Source organism: Lathamus discolor, chromosome 1, assembly GCF_037157495.1.
Source record: "Lathamus discolor isolate bLatDis1 chromosome 1, bLatDis1.hap1, whole genome shotgun sequence".
NCBI lineage: Eukaryota > Metazoa > Chordata > Aves > Psittaciformes > Psittacidae > Lathamus > Lathamus discolor.
Genome location: NC_088884.1, coordinates 62,918,842 through 62,939,284, shown reverse-complemented (window position 1 = coordinate 62,939,284; position 20,443 = coordinate 62,918,842). Strand labels below are relative to the sequence as shown.

General features: G+C 39.3%; 1 protein-coding gene across 1 annotated transcript in view; it reads right to left on the bottom strand.

The window, feature by feature from the left end:
• FAT4 (FAT atypical cadherin 4) overlaps positions 1-20,443 on the bottom strand; it is a 136,354-nt gene that overhangs the window by 15,481 nt on the left and 100,430 nt on the right. The window contains exons 8-12 of the mRNA XM_065674352.1: positions 18,727-18,977; positions 11,619-15,968; positions 6,288-6,392; positions 4,294-4,601; positions 611-696 (exon numbers count right to left, since the gene is read on the bottom strand). Of these exons, the coding sequence (XP_065530424.1) occupies positions 611-696; positions 4,294-4,601; positions 6,288-6,392; positions 11,619-15,968; positions 18,727-18,977 (5,100 nt within the window). The remainder of the gene's footprint in view (positions 1-610; positions 697-4,293; positions 4,602-6,287; positions 6,393-11,618; positions 15,969-18,726; positions 18,978-20,443) is intronic.

Below are 20,443 nucleotides of genomic sequence, written 5' to 3'. Positions count from 1 at the left end.
TAGGGTAAACACAAGAAATAAGATTTGTTTTCTGTACTGGCCAATGCTTAAGAAATGAAAACTGCAAAAGATGGCAACTGGAAATGACTGAAAACAATGTCAAAATAATAATAATTATTATTATTATTAAGAAATAATCAGGTGATGTTATCTCTCACACCTTTATAGGAAAGGAGAGGTGCAGTTTAAATAAATAAACAAACACAGGACCCCAAATCATTAGGCGATAAGTCTTATCCCCATTTACACCACAGTGCAGACTACCCATGGTCATACATTTCTTGTGTCCCACAAAAGCTTGGGGCCAGACATGGAGCCAAGAACTGGGGATTTCTGAATAAACTCTACGCAGAAATGTAGCATAAATTAGCAAGTACTGATACATGTAGAAAATTCAATTTGCTTCTGCAAAGAGAGGAGGAAATGACACTTGGGATCCTTGGCTTTGCATGCCTCTGACAGAGAGCAGCTGAGGTATTGATCCCTTGCTTGAGGCTGGGCTAAGTGCATGTCATCATGACTCCAAATTTCTCTGGCTTTAGAGGGTGATTTCTTTTAAATTTTACTAAAAAAAAAAAAAAAAATCCCCACAAAATGAAGAATTATTTACCAGTCAGTAGAAACAGCAACATTGCTAACAGTGCAGTAGCCTGGCTCCTGATCCTCAGAGCAGGAATCCACCGTCAGCGATGCTGCCTGCAAAAGCCACACACACACACATATGCTGAATATTACAAGGCTGCAGTCACCGACCACATTAACTGATTAAAAACATTATATCAAGAACTTGGCTAGAATGGAGCACTTGTGTATTACTGTCACTCAGCATTGCAGGGTGCTTCAGAGCCACTGATCAACTCCCTGCATCATCTGCATCAATATAGTGAACACCAAGAAGTGGACACTAGCAGAGAGTGAGGTAATTGACTGCTTCATACAGAGGTAGGGTTTCTTTCATGTTTGTTTGCTTTCCTCCTTGAAATGGCATTATTTTGGCTTGTACTGTATCCTGCTCTTGATCTGAACAGAGAGCTGCTCCCTCCAAACACAAAGGGCATTCCTTCAGCGGCTCGACCATGACATTAAACATATTGCTTGAACTTGATAAAAAACATGTTACAAAAGCAGGGAGTACAATCACTGAGATTACTAGTTAAAAATAATAACCAACCACTCAACAATATTCCAAGAGTAACCAAGTGGATGTGACTAAGGCAACCCTTAGGCTGACGTGTCATGAAGGATGTTTGTTGACATTAATAATGGTGAAAAATAAGGATACCTACAGTGGGACCAAGCTGATGTTTGGAAAAGTACCAAGCATTGCCAGCACTCCCTCTTTATTATTACCCCCAAGCCATCAAGCCCCATACACTGGGGTTACCTCATCACCAATCTCAGTCATTCACACTAAAGTGAATCATGGCACTTTTATTTGTAAGCTCTAAAAGTCTAACCAAAGCTTTCACTAAAATCATGAAATAATTTCTGCTGATTTAAAAAGGAGCTTTTATTTTATTCCTTATTTAGCAATGAATTTTCCCCACAGAGATATATTAATAACAGATGCACTGGAAAACAAAACAAAACAAAACCCAAAACCAAACTCGCTGAAAGTTATTCCTTAAAACAAATTTTCAGAAAAATAAACATAATATCCAAATTGTACATATCAGCTTCTCATGTTTGAACTAAATGTGTGGTATTGTTTTGCAGCAAATTTAAATCCAGTGTCACTTTTAAAAATGTCTTGGTTTATATTTTGATTTAGCTTACTCTATTGGAGCTGAGCGAACAGCACTAGCTATCAGTACTTCATTAATCTGCAATGGCTTTCTTTCTGCCTGCAACTAAGTTCACTAACTGCATCCTGTTGAAATCCCCATAGATCGTCCATGTCCATTCCAAATACATACTGTGAGCTGATGCACTGTATTGACCAAATAAATTCATAGCTCTTAGCCCTAAATCATGCCCTACAGCACACCCAAATTGTTCAATTTGCTATTTTAATGAAAGCTTATCTTGAATTTCTTTCCATAAATAATGAGCAAACTGCTTCTCCCAAGAAACATCAGTCTGCAGTTCCAAAGCAGATTATAGATGAAACAATTCATAGAAAGAGTAATAAGGTGGCTAGTCTGTATGCCACCAAATGGATCCATATTTTCCTTCAGAATATCAAAAACAGAAAATGAGTTTTTTGTTCTTAGCTCAATCAGTGTAATCTCCCTAACTTACATTGCTATGCACTGTGAAAGCCAGACTTCAACCCCAGCTCAAAGGCTAGATATTTGAGAGTATGTTTTACTTGGACCAGAGTTCACTTATTTTCTAATGTTAGTCAAATGCTCCTGCTTGTTACTTAAGCATTACTCTACGGTTACCTTGCTGCATTATGAGACTTCTATCCTGTCACTCCTCAATAGCTCAGGACTGACAACTTAATGATTTTACCAGTTTCCGATAAAACCCCACTGTGCCGTAGGAAATGACAGATTTGGAATCCTGAAGGGGGGCTATTTTATACAGTTTTGGACACCTGGGAGACATTTTTCCTGCAGCAGAAATATCTAAGACAAAGGCGATTCTTTTCACATACTGTATTTGTAAACAGCTGACATTACTGAGAAGGTTTAAATGTTGAAAATAAATAATCACACAAAGGTATAAGTTGTCTTAAGTGTCTGCGTTCAGAGAGAAGTATTCATAACTCACTTTTTCTGTAAATAGCCCTTTTTATCTCTTCTATAGTCTAGCCCTCTGGCATATCTACAAGTAAAACATTTTACTGCTCAATTTTTTTCTGAAGTACAATTTATTTATTGTAATGTTACATGTGCGCTCCTATACTTAGCCATTTAAATCTTATTGATAGAAATATCACCCTAATTTAATTACTAAAATAGGAACCTGGTACCTTTCAAGATTTAGGCTTTCCATTTGGAAGCTGTGATGCAAATCATGAAGTATCCGCATTAAGTCATGACTCAACATCACAATTATCTTTCATCTTATTCGGATATATAACTCCTGTAAACACACAAATTGGATTCTAATCCAGCTGTACACTAAACCATCCACCTTTAATAAATGGGGAAATCAGCTCTTGCACTACACAACTGAAACGCAGTTTCAGGCTCAAGACTCTAAGAGAGAAGAAAAAAAGCACCAGGTCAACAGACAACCCTGATCCTACAAAGAACCACAGACCAAAAGGTAATGCATTCCTCTGCTGCTCTCAGGACATTTGTGCCTATAGACGTCTCACCCCGGATCTGAAGCTCTTGAATAGAACAGCTAGTTCTAGGGTAGAACAGTTTATTCTTTTATTCCCTACATCAATTCTGGCTTCAAATATATAAAACAAGATGTGAAGCCCCAGCCATATATTATTCTTATATAACTTCAATTTCAAACATGGGAAGAATATGGGATTCCACGTATGCTTGCCATTTCTGCCTGAGAAAGGAGCTGTTGGGCAATAGTTACTGATTATGGTGAATAGATTTTGTTTCATTTCTAACTCAAACACTGTGGAGTCAAAAAGCTTGGCTTGAACTCAAAGAGCATTTGGTTTATGTTCTGCTTTGGAAATATTATTAAAAAATGAGAAAAGAGGAACAGAAAACATTTACTTGAAAAAAAATGAAGGCAGGAGAGGGGTCAGAGTATCACGCATGCAGTAATCAGTTGTCCCAGTCCAGTTTCTGGTAGAATTCCTCCCCTCAGATGCTGTCTGGGGGCAAAAGGAAAAGTAACTTCCTACCTTCCCCCCAGTACCCCCTCTCAGTGTAGCACCTTTGAATTTTTTACATGTGTATTATAGAGGAAAAACAGGCTTCCAGTCTGATGAGACTGGTAAAATCACCTCAAGGAATGCTAAGTTTGTCTGTCTGTATTTTCCAAATGCCGAGAAAAATTATTTTGAGGGTTTTAGCCTTAATTAGTCTTCCCTAATAATCATCCCTGTAATCTGCATCAGCGAATTAGCCTCACGTGTAGTAATTTATTTCATTAGTTACTCCTGGTTCTCATTTTTCACATTTAGAGTACATGGCATTGCATATTTTTTTTAATTATTCTTTATCACCATCATATTAAACAAACCATTATAGTCCTTTGAGTCAGTTGGAGCAAGACAGAAACGAGGAGGCTTTTTCCAAAGCTGGAGGTTCTGCTAGTAAATGCAATGTTACTAATTTTATGCTCCTCTGAGTTCATATGGAAGCCAAAGTCACTTGGCTTAAAAACTTGTCTTAAATTCCATCTTCTCATTTTAGTATTTCTTACCATTCCAGCCCGTCGGGCAATCACTGTGTGAAATTGTCCATCAGACACCTTCTTAGTTGTGGTAAGCTTGTATGTGCCACTGCCAAGATTGTAGGAGAATCTTAGCCTCCCTTCTGCTATTTCCAGAGCCAGAAATTCTGCCCTGTCTCCGGTTTGGTTATCGTAGTTATACAACATTAAAGCATTACTCTTTATAGTGGCAAACTTTATATAGATGTAATTATTGTTTGGATCCATACTGGGAAACTCCATATAGGACAACTCTTCAAATCCATAGCTGTTCAGTTCACAGTGATTCCCAAAAACACCTGAAAAATGAAAAGTAAAATCTGGTGTCAGTTTTTTCCTTCCTGTGCTTTCTCCCAAAAACAAAGCACTGATGTGCCCTAGACATGGCTGTGACACACAGGTTCTCTGTGAAACTTCTAATGCATGATTAAAAATGTCCAGCTTGAACAGAAGACTCTTATTATTCGCAGATGAATGTTGAAGTACATATATTGAAACTTAAAAATTGAGTTACAAGTGACATCTATTGAAACACAAAGTACATTTCATTGAGTCCTATGGTTTCTTTAGAAAACAACAAAAAAAGTGAGTTTCACAGTTATGTTGGACAGGGTTGTTAATTATTATCAGGCATTTATTAACCCAGTTATGGAAATAAATTTGCGACTTGATCTTATTTTTCTCTTTTCAGCTGTTATATGAACTGCTTCTCAATCAGTGGTTCATTACTTACGATACAAGCATACGTGTGACTAAAACATTATGCCTTGCTGTATTTTTATTGATTTGAATATTTTGGTGCATCCTACGTATTTCTTTTTGGATCTCTGTCACATAATTTTCTGCAATTTTTTTTTACTGCAGTGGCAATGAGAAAAGATTTCAGACTTAATTTATGACTATTAGTTACATTTACAATGTACTATATAGGAAATGAATAAACTCTGAGGAAACATAAAACAAAGGAAATAAAACAGAATAAAAAAGTTATTCCACATGTTAGTACAAAACCATATGTAGAGGTAGTTACAAGTGTGTATTGCGAACCATACTTGTGTGTGATGCTTTTCAGCAGCCTTAAAACATTTTAGATGATTTCTCAGGTTTACCTGGTTTTCGGTTAAACAGTTGCATTTACTTCCCTGCTTTTCTATACAAACAATGACAAACCTGCATTCAGAACCAATATTGCTGCAATTATATCATGACACCTTAAAATACATGTACTGGTTTATGTCTTTATTGGGTTCATCCCACAAACCAAATTTGAGACAATTAAATTCTAATAATTTAATAATTTTGGCAGTACTATATGCTTTTCTGACTCTTGGAACAGTACTCCGGTTTTGGAACTCAGAACTTTATTAATATGCAATAAATGAAATGGGCAAGTCCTGGTGTAGTCTAGCAAAACTGTTCTGATTCAGCCAAGTTCTCTTAATCAAATCTATCAAATATGAAAGTGCCAACATCTAATGTGGTGCTCCTCAACTGCAGAAAAATGTGGGTGCCCTCCAATTCCTGCTTTACAAATATTTTGGCAAATTATTCAAATTTTTCAGAAGAAAACCAAGTCCTCTCTGCTCAATATCATCCCAAAGTCCCCTTTTCCAGTTTAACATGTGACTTCCTTGCAATTTGATGCAAGAATACTAATGTTATTTACAGCGACATCACTCCTCAGCTTTCCTAAAAGCATCTGTTATTAGGCAGGAGACCCAAGCACTGCTCTGAGCCTTTGGTGTGGCCCTCCATAAGCCACAGTGACCCCCCCACACTGCCTCATGCTTCCATCTCCTGCCATGCTGCCAGAAATATTGGTTTCTCCCTCTTGCAGCTGAGGAAAATAGAGAGGAGATGACCAACACTTGCCCACAGATTGGGATCCATATAGACACCCACTGGGTTTATGCAGACAAAAACAGAGATCTAAGAAATATTAATAGGGAAAGGGAAGATGGAGCAGAGGGGAGAAGTGTACTCACCAAAGGGACAGTGGCAGTAATAGCCCTCCACCCCGCTTTGGCAGGATCCACCATTGAAACAGGGGTTGCACTCACAGTAATTGACAGTGGAGTCACACGTCTTCCCTGCGATTAGGGAATAAGAGCAATTTCCAGGTCAGAGTATTCAGGTCGATAGGAAATTCAGGCTGGTATTTAGGTAACGAGCTTATGAACCAATGCTGAACGCACAGCCAGGAGGGAGGGTGCAGGAACCCACTGCGGCTGTGGGATAGAGAGAGAAACACAGGCACGATACTGGGCTGCGTTATGCATGGCCCAGAGAAATTAATTCTGCTTTTCAAGTGTCTCATTGTAATTATCTCTTATAGGTATTGGTGGTTTGTTTTTTAATTGGATTTTTTATTAACTGGTGTCTGTAAAAGAACATGAAATGAAAGGAGATGCTGAACTAAAAAAAAAAATAATCTTTTCCCCCCCCTATTGAATGCAATGTACTCTAGCGTGGCAGAGACACAGACAGCCCTTGCTGGACCCTGTATCAACATGGCACACTGAACACAGGCTGCCATTGTACATTATATGATTTTCTTATTTTTCCTCATCCATTACAACCTCCTTCCTGACTCAGAAGGACACCAGTCCTCTGGAGCTAAAACAAGCTACCCTGGATACAGTGCTTTTCTAAGCAGACATTGTCACGTGTGGTAAATATTATTCACCAGAGAATAAACTGAAATAACTTCAGTGATAATTCACTTCAACAAGGAAGGGAACCAGGAGAAAAAGGGAAGATTTTAACAGATGCTGAATACCGACAAGGGGATTCTTTGTACAAACCTAAAATTTTCTTTGCATGGAAACATTAACTATAGAAGTATTGCTCTTCTGCATTTTCCATTGCTTAGCTTTTATCAGTTTTAGGAACACTTCACCTATACACCACGCCTGGAGCCTGCCTTCCTTTCTTCTGCCAACAGTGCCCGCCTTTGCTGCCTGCTCAGCAAAAACATGGAAATATCATGAAGTTTATCCCTCATGTTTCTCTGCAAAACCTGGCAAAATCAGCCACACTCTTCCAGACCTCTCCCTGAACTTCATCTATGGCAATGGCTAATACTGCCTTAATACTTATTGCACTGATAATGAATTACTGCATTCCTCACACCATATAACTATAACATATATTTAAGCTAAAAGTACAACATGAGCTTGCAGAAAGGGTGTCCATTCTTATATGTCACACACATAATTCTTACATCTCACATGACAACAATGCACAACATGCAGTCCTTAGGGATTGCTGGTCCCTAAACTGTAGAAAATCAGGACTGTGCTATATTAACTCTGCTAGCTTTTTCAGAATGTCACAACTTTGGTCACCTAATTAAGATTGCCTCTTTTTATTCCCCTCCCTCTACTTTTCTGTGTAACCTAAAGAAGTTTGCAGGCAGTTCTGAGTGAGCAGAACTCCATGTGCAACTGCAAGCAGGATGGAAACAGAGCACTGGAGGATTTCTGTGGTTAATACATAACTTGTAGATTCATCATAAATCCAGGGAACATTTCCAGTGTCTGAATCTAATTATGCTTTGGGGGTATTTATTTATATTTTATTCTCTAATGGGCATGACTGAAGGATGAGCTAACTTTTTATCTTACATTTTGCTGTTTTCTTTGTTTCAATATTATGGTGAATAGTACAGATTGTTGACTTACTGAGGAGAATATGTAGCAAGAGTGAGGCAGAGATGCTCAAAATAGTTCACTGATGATTCTTAATTTACACAAAAATCAAGTGTAGCTAATAAGGCTTACTAAACTTTTTTTTGCAATCTAATCTAACTACTCTTCTTTTTCTCAGCTAACATTAAAGCTGGCATATTTGCTGAGCCAGCAACAGAATATGGATGTTTATTTGAGCTGTACATATTTTAACCGGTGAATAACAGCATCTTCATATTTAACAACTGTTTGAATAATTCATGAAGCTAATAAAATTGTGTTTAGAATCGTAGAAGTTTATTTTGGAAGGGACCTTTAAAGGTCCTCTAGTTCAACTCCCCTGCAATGAGTAGGGACATCCTTCAACTAGAGTCTGGTTGCTCAAAGCCCCATCCAACCTGACCTTGAATGTTTCCAGGGATGAGGCCTCTGCCAACTCTTTGGACAACCTGTGCCAGTATCTTACCAACCTCACTGTAGAAAATGTATTCCTTATATTTAGTTGAAATCTCCCCTCTTCCAGTTTAAAGCCACTACCTCTTGTCTTATCTCAATATTAGAAAAAATAATGTGCTTCCTGAGTAGAGATTTTATACGATTACTATCTATTTTGAAATTCTCTCTTGCACAGATAAAACAAATCATTCAAAGAACTTTACTCGATTGAAGAGGGTAAGAAACTAAGAAACTGTTTGCCACTATGCACAAAAGCATCCTCGTCTGAACCCAAGTGCTCCATTTTACTGCTTTCCAGAAATATAATGTTGAAAGATTTGGGGTATTCATTTTTGTGTTAGAAAGATCTTTTTCTGAAGACCATGAAAATTAAGGTAATGCTGGATAATTGATAACAGACAGCATTCAGCATTCATCACCTCAAGCTGATATCATCACATGCAGGGGCTTATGCAAAAATCTAACTTCCTGATAATTTTTTTCCTTTTTAATAGAAAAATGTAACACGAACAGGTACCAGCTGAATGCTCTGGGGTTAGATTTCAGCTGATTTGAGAGTATTAGGTTTTGTGGTTCTCTGTGTCCATCTTTTAAAGTGGTTGTTCTAATATTTTAATCTTGCATTTGAAGCAATTTCACAAACCTACATTCCTTCATCTTAATGAGTCCTGGAAAACAGGAACCAAAGGGTTTAAAGGAAGGGCAGACAACTACTGTAAATCATAAAGTATATTCCCTCCAGGAAGTGATTATTTTAAAACCAAAACCTGATCATCATTAAGAGATGTAATTATAACAGATTGTTTAAACCTGTTAATGATGTTGCTCTGAGGTAATCAGTCTTTATAATCCTATTCAGTGAAAAGAAGTACATTACCTTTACAGTATGATGAAATGAAATGCAGCTGACAAAACATAATAAATCAAGGAAAAGTAAGACTTTAGGTTTCCAGGTAGGCCATTTTAAAGGTCTATATGTACTCTAATTTACTGTGAACAGAGAGTATGTCTCAGAAAACAGTAATTTCTATTTATATGCAGCACCATGTAAATCATACTTTTATACTGAGCATGCAAACTCAATTATAAGCCTGTATTTTTATTCCAAGAGAAGCAACAAAGCTATGAACATGGTAAACTGAATTAGAAATATATTATTTTGGATGTCTCTTTTTTTCTTTCTTTTCATTTTTTTGTTCTGAGGCACTTAAGGTTTGTATTCATAAAGAAACAAGCTTTTTTTTTTTTTTTTTTTACATTCACTACGACTATCTTTAATCATACATGAATCAGGATTAAATGTCCAAGCAGCTGTGTTCTCCTTCTGTTGGCAGTATAACGACATAATAGTCGCCATGTCAAGTATTCTCAATCTGTATTCTGACATTTGTTTGCAGAACCTACTGAATATTACATTTGCAGAATTTAAAACATGCTTTTGCAGACATAAAATGTCTAAATATACTGAATATTTCTTGTGATCTTATCTAATAAGTTCTGCTGATATTCAATGCCGAAGATATCTTGGGTTTTAATTACATACTTTGGTGCCATTTGTTTTTTGTCTTGATCAATTAATCTTCAGACACTTAAATAATTCTTGATTCTGCAACGGCCAACAGATTAAAAAAGATCTGACCCCCAGGTAGAAACGTCTGCCTCAGTGGTAGTCTATTTAAAATTTATTTGTGTTGACAAGGAGTTTAAGAAAGCTCATATCAGATGCCACATTTAATTCATGGTGTGAAGGCAATCAAACATTTTAAACTGTAGGAGTCTCTCATTGCATTATCTTAGTTAAAACGTTCTTCTTTTCAAGCTTGTCACATGTAGAACTTGTTTTTTTAGCTGACATGAGGGCTGAACATTAAGATATGAGCTTTAACAGCAGAAAAAATAAGCTGGACATTTCTTTAATGTTTCAAATTATAGGCTAGAGGCACATACTACAACATGTTGCTAGAGCTAATGAAGTGTTTTGCTTCATTGCAACAGCAAACATATGCCAAAGTAATCTTTGGTGCTAATGACCTCAAGAGAGGATAGGTGCCCTAGAATTATTTGCCATGCTCCTGGCAAAATAATTTGATGTACTAATACAACATGAAATAAAATCCTGGATTGGTAACTTAATTAGAACTGCTTGTCAATTACAGTAATTGCTCCTGACCTGAGGCTCAGTAGCACATTTGTGAGGTCCACGCAAAAGGTCACATCAGTGTACTTCTGTATCAACAGTCCTTTCAAACTGAGTATGCATCTACTGCTGTAGCTGTGCTTTAAATGAAGTAGTTAAAACCTCTATTTTGATTAACTTTCTCTTTTGTAATAAAGTGTATCACATCTCATGTCCTAATCTGGTTTAAGAAAAAATAAATAAATAAAAAGAATAATCAACCTCCTGGTCACTCCATCAGCTACAAATGAGTTTTGGTATCAGTGGTGGCAAGACAATTCCCACCCTACCATAAGGAGAGAACTATTCTTCAGAAAAAGGTACCAGAAGCCTTGCTTAATCTTTTCTGGTTAGATTTTTTTAATGACATCTGTAAAAGTTGGTCATAAGCAATGGCTGAAGTTGTTCAAACCTTCCTTGAAGATTCATGACAGAAGCAAGTATCAGCCTGCTTTTCTAGGGATAAAATACTGCTATGTTTGAAAGTGTAATAAATGTTAGAGAAAAAATACTCAGAAGAGTTGGGAATACTGCAGATATTTCTGTTGTTAATGAAAAAAAATAATTACAAAGGGACAAAATACGTAACAGAAATGCTTGATCATTTTGCCTGAATTATTTTTTTTTTTTCCCATATCCTTAATCTGTTTTCTCTCTTGTATGACTGTAAGCAATTGGGGGCAGAGGCCAATTTTGTTGCTTGGCACACTCCTAGCAGACTTGAAATGCAGAACAATGACAGGAACAGAAAAATCATACTTACGCACTGGAAATGGATTCTACATATTTAATAAATTAAAATAGCTCTTGTAAAAAATCTTTCTGTTCTAATGCAAATCAGGTAAGTAGATTTGCCTGAAGACAGAACTAAAATAAAATAATGCTGTGGGCACCTGGTCTTCTGAGTTTCATAGCTACAAACAGCTCATTTTGCATGACATCCGCCCTCTTTACATCTCTTCTGGACTGTAAGATCTAGAGAAGTAAAAGCATACCTGTATACCCGGTCTTACAAACGCAGTTGAAGCTTCCTGGGAAGTTCTGGCAGGCGGCACCGTTTTTGCATGGGTTGGCAAGGCACTCATTGATGTCCCTCTCACAGGCCATGCCAGTGAAGCCCTCAGGGCAACTGCATGAGAAGCCCCCCACCAAGTTGTGGCAAGTCCCGTCGTTGTGGCAGGGGGAAGGGAGGCATTCGTCAATGTCCGTCTCACACAGACTCCCGTCGTACCCTGGCATGCACCGGCACACAAAGGGCCGGAGGGGTTCATTGGCCACAATGATGACAGGGACACTCTCATGGCTTTTCAGAGCCGGGCTGACGGCCAACCTCCTCTGGCAGCTCCCTCCATTCTGGCAGGGGCTCTGCAGGCACCAGTCGTAGTCCACAGCCTCAATCCGCACCCCGCTCTGGCGGAAGAGGACATCTTTGATGCTCTCGAAGAAGGTAGCCACGCCGCTGGGATTCACATACTGGTTGCTGCCACGCTTGACGGCTGCCATCAGGAAGGTGTGGTTGCTCTCCTCATACAGCCCATAGAGCTGGATGGCAGTGCCCAGCCCCGTCAGCTGGGAGCTGGCTATGCGCAAGAAGTGGAGATAGTGATTGGTCAGGAAATCCCGCACACTGTGGGCTCTCAGGCGGAGGAGGATGCTGTTGTCAATGGTGGCATTGCTGAAGCCTGCAAAGAAAATCCGGACACTGCTAGTAACGGCACCATGCAGCCCATCATTGCTGAGGACAGCCAGGTCAAACGTGCCATCTGTGGACCTTGCCTGTGAGTGCAGCTCACAGGTACCGCCAGGAATACTGAAAAGGCTGGTGACTCCTGAGGTGAGGGAGCACTGGAAGCTGTCTAGCACATCTGGATCTTGAGGCTTTACATTGCCTAAAATTCCACCTGGGAAGAGGTTGCCATAATAGTGAACAAAGATTTCTACTGTTCTGGGCTGAGATGGGTTGTCATTTTGGTCTATTACCTTGATCTGCACAGTTCCTGTGGAAGACATTTGAGGAACGCCAGAGTCTCTTGTAATCACCGACAGGTAGAAATCACTGATTTGCTCTCTGTCAATCTCCCTAGTGGTTGTCAGCACACCAGTGGTGCTAAGGCTGAAGTAGCTGGTTGCAGGGCCAGTGCTGAGCAAGTAATAAGTAAAGGGACCTTGGTTTGGAGGGAGATCAGGATCTGACGACTGAAGCGTCATCACCAGAGTTCCTGCACGGTTATTCTCCATGACTTCTCCTTGGCTGGTGGACAAGGTAGGACCATTGTCATTGATGTCTTCCAAAGTTACCAATAAAGAGGCACTTCCTGTAGCAGATGGTGTTCCCGAATCGATGGCTAGCACTGACAGGTTGTACACAGGCAATGTTTCTCGATCCAGCTCTGCAGTTACTGTCACCTGTCCTGTCTGTGGGTTGATGGAAAAGGCGCTATTGTTATTGCCAGACCCAATGAAATAGGAAAACCTGCTCCAGCTAGGAACAGAGTCTGAATCAAAGGCACTCACAAATGTGACGTGGGTGCCTGGAGGAACACCCTCGCTGATTCGTATATTGTAGGTTGCCAAGGTGAAAACAGGAGGATCGTTGGCATCCAGTATAGTGATATTAACAGTTACTTCATCTATATCCGCACCACGAATGCTCCCCAAATTTTTTGCAAGGACTTTCAAAGAGATTCGTTCTTCTTTCTCTCTGTCAAGAGGTCCTGAAACGTAGATCTGACCACTTCTCTCATCTATCTGGAAGCCTTTCTTTCTGCTGCTGCCAAAGATAAGGTAGTGGACTTCTCCATCAGTTCCCATGTCACGATCACTTGCAAAAACTTCACCTACAACAGTACCTTTGGAGGCTGCCTCAGAAACTTCAAAATAATAAAGCTTAGACACAAACCGGGGCACATATTCATTTGTCCCTTCTAGCTGGATGTTGACACTAGCAAAGCTGCATCTTTCCTCATCTGGAACATTAAATGCCTTTACCGTTAAATGGTAACTTTGCTTTGTTTCATAATCTAAAAATCCCTGGGTGGTGATCGTTCCTGTATTGGGGTCAATGACAAAGAGGTCACTGTCTGAGGACTGAATAGCATATGCAATCACAGCGTTAGATCCAGAGTCAGCATCGGTGGCATTTAAACAAATAACAGTTGTCCCGCTGGGGGCATTTTCTAACACGTTGGGAAAGTAGTCCTCAGGGCTGAATGCTGGAGAATTATCATTCACATCAATGACATTAACAGTGACACTGCAGTAGCCTGTTCTGGACACCCATCCTCCATCCGTGGCAGTAACAACTAGCTCGTGCTTTTGGCATAGCTCAAAATCAAGTGGTTTTGCTAGTGTCAGTGTACCGGTAGTTGTATTAATAGCAAAGATGCCAGCCTCATTTCCAGAGGAAATATTGTATCTGATTAACCCATTCATAGCCACGTCTCTGTCTCGGGCTGAAACCATCCTGACCACTGTTCCAACAGAGTGACTCTCTGGGATAGTAACACTCATGCGGCTTTGAGAAAATTCGGGTGTATGGTAATTTTCCTCTGTGACCACTATTTCAACAGCTACCTCGGATGAGAGTGGAGGATTACCTTTATCCTTTGCTTTCACTTTAAACAGAAAGATTTTGTTCAAATCAGCCATTAGTGAAGATGACACAGAAATCCAGCCTGTACTCCTGTCCAGTTGGAATTTATTAGTTTTGCTCTCATCAGAGATAAAGTACTCCACTTCAGAATTCAAGCCAAAATCTTTGTCATCCACTGCGGTAACTTTAATTAAGTTTGTGCCAACCCTCACATTCTTTGTAACAGGAGTGAAGTATTTCTGAGTAAGGAACAGTGGTGTATTATCATTGCTGTCTACGATGTTAATGGTGACGGTTGTCTCGCTTATTAATGGAGGACTGCCTCGGTCTGAAGAGGTAACAACGAAGCTGTGCCTATTTATGTTGACATTGCTTGAACCGCTGGAGTTTTGGTACCTTAAATACTGCTTGTTGAAAATTTCCCCTGTGGTTGCATTAATTCGGAAGAACTCAGACTGGGATTTTATGAAGTAGAAGACTTGGCCATTAGACCCTTCATCAGGATCGGTGGCTGAAACCTGGGTGACCTTCAACCCAATCCCAGGAAGCTCTGGACACTCCAGGTAATAGGATGGCTTTGTAAATCGTGGGGCATTGTCGTTAACATCCGTGACAAATATGGTGACGTCTGTGCTCACTGTCCACCCAGAGTCGTGTGCAGAGACCCTGATTCTGTAGCGGTCTGTGTCCTCCCTGTTCAGTGGTCTGCTGATGGTGATGTCCCCGGTGCTGGGATTTATGGTAAATGGGAGACTTGTATCCCTGATGGAGTACCTGCTGACTGCGTTCACCCCAATGTCTTCATCTGATGTTGTGACTCGGGTTACCGTAAAGCCCAGAGGTGCATTTTCAGGCACAGAAGCACTGAATATCTGGGAAAACCTTGGAGCATTGTCATTTTCATCTAAAATATTAATGATAACTTTGACAGTCGTGCTCTGGAGCGGGGTGCCTTTATCTGAAGCTTTTATGGTCAGTGTGTATCTAGACAACCTCTCCCTGTCCAAGGGCCTGACACTTCTGATCTCACCAGTGGCTCGATTGATACTGAAGCTGTTTTCTGTATTGCCATCAACTATTTCATAATTCAGCTGTCCATTTAGCCCACTATCTCTGTCAACAGCAGCCACTGTCAGAATCTTCCGTGGGGACAGGTTCTCCACTATTTCTGCAATGAAGGGATCTTGCTCAAACTCTGGTGCATTATCATTGACATCTATAACCATCACTTCCAGTTTCTTATATGAGGAAAAAGGAGGAAAGCCTGTATCTCTGGCCTCGATCCAAATCACATATTTCTGTATGGCTTCAAAATCCAAAGCTTGCCCAACAGATAGCTGTCCTGTCACTTGGTCAACCAGGAAGGTACTGCCCAGGTTACCACTGGCAATGTAGTAAGACAAGGAGCCTCCTCTGGCTGAAGATCCAGAGATGGTGGTGACAAGTGTACCAACTGCTTGGTTTTCAGGAAAAGTAAAAGTCTCCTGATCAGCCAGAACGCGAGGGAATTCTGCTCTGTTCACAAACCTCACGGTGACAGTTGTAGAGTCTGTCTTGGGGTACCGGCCGCTGTCCCTTACATGCACAGAAATGGTGACTTCGGACTCTCCTGCCAGCGGGTTCGCAGCCAGGATGGCCCCCCTTGCTGGGTCGATGTGGAATTTCTCAGAGTTTTTCCCCACAAGAGAATAGTGGAGCTCGGCATTGGAGCCAGCATCTGCATCAGTGACGGTCACAGCAAACACGAATGAGCCTGAAATGGAGAACAAAGTTAGGGCAGTTCTTTAAATCAATGCACTGACTGCAGGAAATGCGATGCCAGCTTCTCACTCGGAAGCACATCCTGAAGCAAAATGCACTTCCTTACAATGCTCTGAAGATGAACTGCTCTTTTCGTAAGATGCTAAGTTCAACAAGGGGTTAGGTGAGTTTGAGAGCCTGCAAGACATGCACACAGCCAAAAATGTCACTGCAGGTGCAAATGTCACTGGCTGCACACACATCTGCACTTTTTGATAGTATGGCATCCTATTTCTAGAACATTCACCTTATGAAAGCCAGAAATCTAACCAGACTGATTTTTATTTTTTTTTTAATTGCTTGTAGTTTATTTATGCACATCATTAAAAAAAGCCTGTAATTCCATGACTAGTAAGGTTATGCAAGTGAACAGGCAGCACCCATGGTCATTTACCCTACACACCCAAAGCCCTTGCAGCTCCTTCTCTTCATATTCCCTAGATGATGCTCCTTTGTCCCCAACAGCTTGCTCCTCCTGATTTTGAAAGTGTTCTGAGGACAGTAACTAAGGGGACTGCATTTTTAAAAGCAAGCTGGTACTCTGAGATAGGGGTAAAATTGCATAGAAACACAAAACTATTTGTACTAGTGCAATAACCTGAATATACTACAGTTTAGGTCTTTCAAATTTATTCTTCACAATGAGCTCAAACAAACAGGTACCATTTGCGTTAACCTCTATAGGTGCCTATCTGCAAGGAGAATCCAGGATGTTCTTTTGCACTAGACTTTAGAGATCTAATGCACAAAACATCTTTCCAAGTTGACACTGTCCAACCAATCTGCAGAACACTCTATTGATGTTTTACTGGTACTGAAATATAGAAAGTACCCACTTGTATATAAAAATCATGTTGTTTTCAGCATCTTAAGGCAAATCATTTACAGGCAGGAATGAATATGACAGCGTCCCCTTAAAACTGTACTTCATGTCACTATTCGTCATGTGCAATAATTTGTACTCCACAGGGAGGAATATTTACGCAACAACAGTATTCAAACCCTTGTGAGAAATGGGACAGGAAAAAAAAAATTGGTTCAGTTAAGCAAATTATTATTATTAATTATTAGTAGTACTAGCTCCCCTTTTAAATTTGATTAAAAAAAAACAAGGAAATTAAGCTTTTTCTCTCAAAACATACATGAGATATTCTGTGATTGGAATAAATGCAAATGTCTTGATCAAGTTATGAAGGCTTGTTCTGTATTTCTGAAAAGCTATTTCAGATGCTACACTGGACTGCAATAAAGTTGTGGGTCTTTTTTCTTTTTTAAATAGATGCCATGCTTGCTAATAACATCATTGTCAACAGCCTCTCAAAACAATGTGAAAATATATTAACATTTCCTTTTAAATGAAAGTGAACTATCAACTGAGGAGTTGCAAATAAAAAACTGCATGCATCCCTAGGATTTTGTTAAGTCAAAAACATAGCTCAGGTTTTCTACATGTTGCTAGTTGTAAAGGGTTTCATACAGAAAGCATCCAAAAAGATCAGAAAATATCAGTTAAACCTATGTGTATTCCTTATTAGACACATTTAAAGAAATACCCCCAAAAGAACCACACAAAGGCACTGCGCCTTAGTCAGAATACACAAAGATTCACCAAGGCAATAATACAATAATTTCATAATGTTGTTCTGGAAACAGGGAAGAAATGTAAACAAATTCACTCTTCCATAAAAAGGAGAAGTATTTGCAATTGTTTAAAATTTAGAGAGAAAACCCAAGACATGGAAACAAGCCTTTATTTTTGTTCTTTTAAAGGAAAATTTGATTTGCAAACCATTTGTCTTGGAATCCTCTCTGTAGGCATCATATATCCATGTATGTGTATGCATGTGAAAACACTCAGCATCACCGCCTTCCACAGCCAACCACTCTGACTGTGGTTTGGTGAATCTACAGTAATACAGTCATCATATTATAAAATCATTTTATTGTTTTGAGATAGTAGAGGCCATGGTATTAGTCCATTTTAATCTTGGGGGGAAATATCTCAAAATAGACCAATATTTCTCCACCCTCATGCAAATACACATATTCGCCTTTCTTTCCCCTTGCAATGCCAATTCTTTAAACAGAATATACTAGTATTTGGGACTTACCGATTTCTAATGTATTTAAATATCAGGCTTGATAAAACAAACTGAATCAGAAACTAATTAACTGCATTTAGTGAAGTCACTTGAATTTGGGTTCAGGTTCCACAATAGGAAGGTTGCTGCTTGGTTTTATTTTTATTTTACTTTACTTCACCACTTGGCTCAAGGAGAAGCAACATAATCAGCATCTGATACAGCCTGTTTGGAGGAGGTTGACATAGTTCTCTTCAAGAAAATCAGGGTGGAAAAAGAACATCTACATTCAGGAGACTTTCAGAGTTAAAAAAGAAGCCATTGCCTTACTAACCCTGTCAAAATAGTCAAATCCCTTGTTTGAGTCGATGCTCACTTACACTATGTTTTCTTTACATAAATGCAGGAAAATAATTGAATTTGGATGGAAGGAGCAAACTAAAAAAAACCACATTGCTGAACTGCAGGTCACATATGAATCCTTGCCATTATTCATTCCCATACAACATGAAGATAAACCATGGAAAACAGCTACAGAGGAACATCTGAGAAACATTTCTTGTAGCACAGCTTTACAGTTCATTAAGATGTTTATGCAATTTGAAACATCCCAAATATTGCCAGGGTTACCTGAAGTGGTAGGTGAAGGGACATGGGTGACGTAGGGATGGTGATGAAATTTGGGTGGGTTGTCATTCACATCAGCAACAGAGACAAGCACACTGGTGGAACTGGAGAGAGCCCTGGGGAAGCCCCCGTCACTTGCCACCACTACCAAAGTGTAGTTCTCCCTCGCCTCTCGATCGAGGAGAGCACTGGTGATGATTTGTCCTGTTGATGGGTTGATTGTGAATTGCGAATTGCCACCAGTAAGCTTATAGCTGTTTGAAAGAAAAAGGAAGAAAAATTCAATTAGTATTTCATAGGCAGCCTGCTGCCTTAAGATTATAACAATTTTCTGTATTCTTCAGACACCGTAATGGTGGGTATCAACATGAGGATTTTCCTCTGACTGTCCATCTGTCTTCATTTTTATTTTTATTTTTTATTCTGTATTTCAAGACCTATCGTAAATGACATTTCTGGGGATTTCCAAGTGTAGCTGCTTAACACAGATTTCTAATAAATAAGGAGCAGACTGAGCCTTTGTACCTTTGGTGATGCAGTCAGACATACTATCAAAATAGCCTGCTGGAGGCATCCTCTAGTGCTGATTTCCCTGACCTAATCTACTAAGTTTTATTCCAAAAGGCTGGCATACCTCTTAACTAAATCTGCAGAATATAATAAGAAAAAATACTTTACTCTCAAATAAAAGGACTGTGAATTTACAAAATAATATGAGGATTTATAATTCATATTGTATTCTGCTACTAAGAGGTTTTATAATGCATATTTTGTTTCCCCACACTGACTCTTGCTATTCAAGATTTCAATGTTAATTCATGGAAATTCGTAGCAAATTAGTAACTACAGATCTATGTTAATAGAGACTAATTGGGACCAGACTTTAACCCTTGATTGGTGTATATGTATGTGCACACATTTGCATGTGTGTGCAGAAATGTGATTTGATAAGAACTAACTCTGTGCTTACTGCAATGCATTTTACAGGCTACCTCTGCCTTACTAGCGCAAGAGAATTTGTCCTTTCTCTTTGAATGCTTACACAGCTTATGTTCATACAGAATGGATCTCAAAGCTATGGGTAGCCCTAGGTTGCGTTTTACAAGGTAATTGGTTAATATTACGTATTTTATTAATTCAGACTACGGATTTTCTACAAAGCAAATGAAACAAAAAATGGCTAAAATGAACAATTCCCTTATTTAATATTTTAATCCTGAGAAGAATTAACAGAGTTGTGATTATTATTGCTTCTTCAGTGGAGCCTGGTCCAGCACAGTAGCAGCTTTTTTGAGGTACGTGATTCTATAAAAGATTCAGAAGAAAATGGCTTTTATGAAAGAGAGCAATATTCCTATGTTCACCTTCTTAAAATCAGAGCAGGTTATGACAGAAATAACAACAAAGGCCAGAAGCTTTACTTACAGGACTGATAGCCAGCCTGTGTAATAAGCTGTGGCAACTTTCCCTGTTCAATCATTAATCTCTACAGAATGCCATAAGCATACTTTAATTGCTTAATTATGTTGTAATATGATGGCCATACGTAATTATTATTGAGCCATAGGAATGTGCATCCAGGGTGGAAAGAATGCACAAAGCCTAAAGCACCACTTAAATCTCCCTAAATACCAGCAGCATGTGCAAATTTCATCTGTGATTTGTGCTGTTTTAACCCTGCGTGAAGCACTGCAGAAGACAGAGGCTTCCTCTTCTTCCA